This window comes from Geospiza fortis, unplaced genomic scaffold (assembly GCF_000277835.1).
Source record: "Geospiza fortis unplaced genomic scaffold, GeoFor_1.0 scaffold361, whole genome shotgun sequence".
NCBI lineage: Eukaryota > Metazoa > Chordata > Aves > Passeriformes > Thraupidae > Geospiza > Geospiza fortis.
The window spans coordinates 3558476-3564445 of record NW_005054356.1 but is presented as its reverse complement, the minus strand read 5'-3'; the positions used below and the strand labels follow the sequence as shown (position 1 = coordinate 3564445).

Sequence of the window (5970 nt, the reverse complement as noted above, 5' to 3'; positions counted from 1 at the left end):
CCTGGCAGCTTCAAACACACCACAGGAGGCTGTGAGCTTGTCAGACCCAAACCAAAAAGCCTGCATTAACTGAGGTATGGCAAATGGGACTGCTGTTTATTATTACCCTGCACCCTTTACTCAAATACCCAGGCCATACATGTAAGTCCAGCTCCATCAAAGCAAACAAATTCATTGATTTAACAATTTATGGCTTGATTTTAAAAGGGGGTGAGCCTGCAGGGGAATACTGAACATATGCTTGAAGTTAAGCACAAATCAACCCAGTGAAATTAGTGGTATTGATCACATGCTTGAAATTACACATAAATGTTAAAGTTTTCCTGGTTCCTGCAAGCCCTGAGTGTGTCAGGAACATCTGTGGGATGCAGCCAACTTTGTTTAGTGAAGGCTGAAGCTGTGGCTGACCTGTTCAGCTTCCACACATCATTCCAGCACTCTCCCAGTGACACAGCACAGCCCTGACCCCAGCCTGGCTTTGGCTTTCCTTCAGGAAACATGGGCTGAAAACAGGGGAAATGAGGGAAATGACTGATGTGCCCCCACTTGGCTACACTGCAGCTACTCAGCCAGTATTTTATACCACCCTTTGAAAGGTGAAGGAAAAGCTGTTCACACTCCAAACAGAAGAAGGGTTCAGCTCATTCAGCTCTCAGGTCAGCAAAGGGACGAACTCGTTCTCTCCACCACTGGCAGCCTGAATTTTGCTCACTTGTTTCAGCAGTGACTTCCCAGGCACCTCATGACAGTCATGACAGAGGATCACACGAGGTTTATACAGCCCAGAAAAAGCAGCAAATACATTGCCCACATTTCTGAGCTTTCAGAAGCCAATCCCAACCAACCTTCCCAAAGTCCTGGACTTCACTGCGGCCCAGCTCACACCCTTTAAGCACATCCCAAAGCTCACAGGGCGCTCCTCTTTCAGGCACAGCCCCCAGTGAACATCTCAGAGATGAATTTGCCCCCCCTTTTCCTCCAGGAGACCCCCAGAGCCTTACCTGGACCACGGGGTGGCCCCCGGTGGGAGCCTTGACGGCGCCGCGGCTGCCCTCGGTCTCGTAGTGCGCGCGGTGGTGGGGCTTGGGCTGCACCTCGATGCGCAGCTCGTAGGGGCCAGACTGGCTGCACAGGGGCCACTCCAGGGGAGGCAGGGACTGCACGGGCAAGCTGGGACACAGAGAGACACACACACCACCAGGGAGACTCCTGAGAACCTCATGTCTCAAAGCCTGCTCCCTCCTTCCCCCCAGCGCCCCACCTGAAACGTTCAGGAGTCTGCTTGAACTGCCATGCGATTCTGCTGAACTGCTCACACCTGACTGCAAGCTCTGCTGAGAAGACAATTTCTGCGGGCCCATCTCCTTGCAGAAGAGAGTAAGATATTTCTGTTTCTTAAACAGAAATATCTGTAGAAGTTACATTTTTCCAAAGACCCCCCTCTTTTACCTAGCTTTTGTTTTTTCAAAGACCTTCCTCTTTTACCTAGCTTTTGTTTCTTCAGAGATCCTCCTCTCTTACCTAGCTTTTGTTTATTCAAAGATCCCCCTCTTTTATCTAGCTTTTGCTATGTGTCTCCAACTTGGATCACAGCATAGGTATTGTGAAATATTAACTCCATTTGCCACTGCCTACCAGTTGTGTAAATATTAACAGTTGTAAGATTTCCATAAATATTAAAATGCACATCAATAAAATGCTAAATATTCTTACCTGGTACTAGTTTTCCTGTTATGAAAATACATAAGGGTTTATGACATGAAATTAATATACTGCAAGGTACAACTAAAGCCTGCACTGGATTTTAAACCACTCTCACTTTGTGAGCACAGGCTGCTGCCAGAACTGGTCAGACAAGCCAAGGAAGTCACAGCCTGTGCTCTTTCACTCACAGTTTGTGCTCACAGCAGGTCAGGGACACCCTGGCACAGCCTCAGTGCCAGCAGGATGGCACTGACAGGGTGCCAGCAGGGACTGCGAGCAGAGTCACACACCTGGCACCCTCGGTCCTGGCAGATGCCACAGAGCCAGACAATGGAGGGCTGAGATTTGGGCTAAGGGACAACTGACAATCAACAACCAACACTAAGTCACCAGAGCTGACCGAATGCTCAGTCTGACCTGGAGCAGTGAGCTCTCTTTGGAATCAGGCATTGTTTAAAGCATTTTCATCCTTAGTGGAAATTTGTAAGTGACTTTACAAATTTTAAGAGCAGCAGGATAGCACCAGAGTGTTCAGCCTTTGTCAAAGGCTGTCTGCAATCTGCTATTTAGACAAATCATTTGGAAATTTGAATTTATAGTGTACTGTGCTATCAATGAACCTCTTTGGTGATGTTTCTTCAAAGCCCTAACCTTTTCATCTCAGAACCCTAATGGACCAGGCTCCCATTAACCAGTGCTGTCCCTGAGCACTCAGCTCTGGCCTGCCCAAGAAAACACTCCCTAGGGATCATCAGCCATGACAGAGGACACCAAACCATGAAAAAACATGGCAAACACACCCACAGGAAGGATTACATACCTGCAGATTGGTATTGCAGGCACCAGCTGCTTTGTCCAGGATGGAGGAACCAACAGAATGGATTCTGGGGCCGAGTTTCTCCTGTCCTCCTGCTCACAAGGCCCGTGGAAGTCGACAGTCTGAAAGACGTGACACGGAATGCTGTTTTTGTGGGAAGACATGGGCGAAGGATCGGGGCTGGTTTTCCAGATCTTCGTGGGGACGCCGCAGGAAGGATCTGTGGGAAGGCTGCTCATAGCATCCATGGGAAGGGCAGCGCTGGCCAGCTGCGTGTAAGTGACTGCAGAGGTGTCTTCTCTCGGGGGGAGGCGAGGAGAGGGCTGTGGAGAGGGGCTCCGTGACTGCCGGGGCGAGGAGCAGGGCAGCTGGGCGCTGTAGAGCCCGGTGCAAGAGAACCTCCGCTTTGCACCTGGCGACGAGGACCTTGAGTTGGGACAGGGAGATGGTGAGTGGCGTCCCAAGCAGGCTTCCTCCGTGGTGCTTGTTCGTGGTGACATTATTGGAGAGGTTCTAGGAGAATAATGAGTATGGATGTTTTGAAACTGTGGACAAAGGTCATCACTAGGACCATTATTTGGTGAAACACATGGAGACGTGCAAGGAGATACATTTGTCTCTGAAATGAAACTTGCAGAGGAGCCGCTACTAGCTGGGCTCAGACACAGTGGTTCTCTGTAGCCCTCAAAGCCAGGGACAGGCAGGGTAACCCTCGGGCTAGTGGTGGCTGAGTTTGGCTGATGTTCTGCCAACAGAACATCTGTGTCTCTGCTGCGGAAGGGACCCCCCGAATGAATCAGTTCATGATATGGAGTTATTTCAATCCTAGGGCTCGGAGCAGAGGCCCCTGCAGCGTTGGCAGGGTGAGTAGGTGTTGGCCCTATGCTATCTGGCTGTCCATATCTGCCCATGGGATCTGCAGGAAGGCTAGGAAAAGGCAGGGGGCATGGCTTGAGGCCACAGTCCAAGACATCATGAGCGTATGTAACTCCAGAGGGTGGGCTGTTGGTTTTATGTGGAGTCGGTTCTTCTGGAAAAAGAAGGGTCTCTTTAAGACTGTAAATATTGTTACAGAAGCTGAGCAATCATGGATTAAAAAATGCATATTTATAAACTGGTTGTGATCTGATATTAGCTTATTATTTCATTCTTTTTCACTGCAGTTAATGCCTGTGATAAGTACTGGATTAAGAGCCAGGGAAGCTCAAGTGCTCAGGGCAGGTGCAGCATGGACAGAAGCACTGCAAACACCTCCAGCCAGGCTCCTGCTGCCTGAGCCTCACCTGAGGGATCTCCTGGGCAGGTCAGCAGCATGTCAGCCCCTCTGTCCACAGCCTCCTGCCAAGGACACCCCTTAGTGACACCCTGGGCGCTGTGACTTTGGTCACATTTTGCCAACCAGGAGCTGCACTGAGACCAGCACATCACAAAATCGCTTCCAAACGGGTCTACATAAAACCAAACGTTGAGGAACAGCTTTTGGAGAAGGGAGAAACACCTTCCTTACACAGCCAAACCCAGCCAGAAAAGGCTTCATGAACCAAAGCTGAGCTCAAACTCTTAAATTGAAAAGTCAGTTCTGTGTGATGATTTGTTTGGCTCTGTATCATGACAGCAAGTTTGGTGACAGGTTTCACGTGAGTCAGAAGACACATTCACAAATATTTGTTAGAGAAGAGAGAGGGAGAAAGAATCCAGCCCTGTGGTTAAGGGCAATCACATTCCAATTTCAGCCCAGGGAACATTTTCAGCCAGGGATTATAAAATACACAATAACAAGTAAGTGTTCAGTAGAACTCTCTCTCTGCTGGTACCAAAAATCCTCAATTTGCAGAGATTCCCGTTTGGCAAACTCTGCCCAGGTTGCAGAGCACAGGGATGCTTCCAGGGAACACAGAACTCCCACCAGCACTGCAGAGCCCAGCTCCAGTCTGGTCCCAGCACCCGAGGGTGTGCAATGGCAGTGGCATCCCAGAGAGCAGAGCCATGGCAGGCATTCCCATGGACATCAGCCCCTGGAACTGAAGAATATTTGTCATGACACAAAATTGTGCAAAACATTATCTGGATTTGTATATGCTTTTAAAGATTTCAGTGTATCCAGCAGGAAATACCTGAAACAGCTCCACAATTTGGGATTAATTCACCCTATCTGCTCACTCTGGGCACAGATCAGGGCATGTCACAGGCAGAGGGTTTCATTTAAATATTTAAATTACTGCTCCAGCATTTTGTCTGACTCCTACATGACATCAGACAGCAATTCCCATGAGAAAATACCACACAGAACACCAGGCAGGAGCTGATGTGCTTTCTGCAAAAGTAGCAGAAGTTCCCAGTGAAACTTCTACATGCAGAGAGATTTTGATTTATTTTCAGCGGGCTTCTGTTCTGTTCTGTTTTTAGGAACTGCTGAGCCTTTGTGTTCAGTGGGAAACCCCAAGAGCCGAGCAAACAAACCAACACACAGAATGGCTGGGACAGGAGGGGAGCTGCACACGACAGTCCAGCTTGCACATTTCTTAAGGTTCCCTCTGGCTTTTAATCCCAGCACACAGCTGGTTTGGGGACAGGAAAACAGCAACGAGTCACTGAATTGTGAGCCAAACGTATTTTTAGCGCCGTTGATTTCAGAGCTTTGGCACTCAGGAGCAGTGTGTCATCCCCATCACTCAGGTCTGACACATCAAGCCTCGAGATTGCTGCTGAGATTCCCTTTGAACAGAACTCGTCATGTCTGCACAACAAGCAGAGAAACACACCCCCCACAGCCCCAAAGTCCCCACAGCTCTGGGGACAACCACCCCCTTTCCAGCTGATACCAGGGGGCAAAACCAGCCCCAGGCAGAGCCAGGCTGGATGCCAGGCTCGAGGCAGGATTCGTGCACCAGGAGCAGAAACCTCTCCAGGCTGAACAGCTTCACCTCAAGGAACAGGTGAGCCTTTCAGCTCCCCATGCAGCACACCCACAGCTAAAGCTGCTCCCCACACCTTAAACTGAATTATCTGTGCCAGGTACAACAGGTACAGAACCAAAACTCAACACAGCAACAAAGCCAGCGGGAGGAGGCTCATGTTGGGTATGGGAAAAGCAAATGTATTTGTATGTGCACGTGTAATTTTAAAAGTCTGCTGAATAAAGAACACACCCTTTACTCACAGTGACAGCCCATCAAAACCCGAGCTTCATACTGCCCACATTTTCCCAGCTTACCCCTGAAACACTGCGTTTCAAAGAGCACTTTCACCCTGGCACTGCCCCTCCCGCAGGACCCACGTCGCAGGTGTGCATAACAACGCTCACACACACACAGAGCAAGCCCCAGCCTGCCCCTGGCAGCGGGACACAGCCCGAGCAAACACGCACAGCTCCTGTGCAGCAGCAATGTTTATTTGCTCTCCCCGCACGGCAAGCTGTCAGTGCAGGGCCCGTGGGCACGGCGGCACAC

The 5970-nt window shown here is 49.8% G+C and overlaps 1 protein-coding gene across 2 annotated transcripts in view; it reads right to left on the bottom strand.

The window, feature by feature from the left end:
• The window catches only part of NFATC2 (nuclear factor of activated T cells 2), a 77256-nt gene that overhangs the window by 59660 nt on the left and 11626 nt on the right, over window positions 1-5970 (bottom strand). For both annotated transcript variants that reach the window (XM_031059108.1, XM_014308071.2), the window contains exons 2-3: window positions 2525-3551; window positions 1002-1170 (exon numbers count right to left, since the gene is read on the bottom strand). In XM_031059108.1, coding sequence (XP_030914968.1) covers window positions 1002-1170; window positions 2525-3551 — 1196 coding nt within the window. The remainder of the gene's footprint in view (window positions 1-1001; window positions 1171-2524; window positions 3552-5970) is intronic.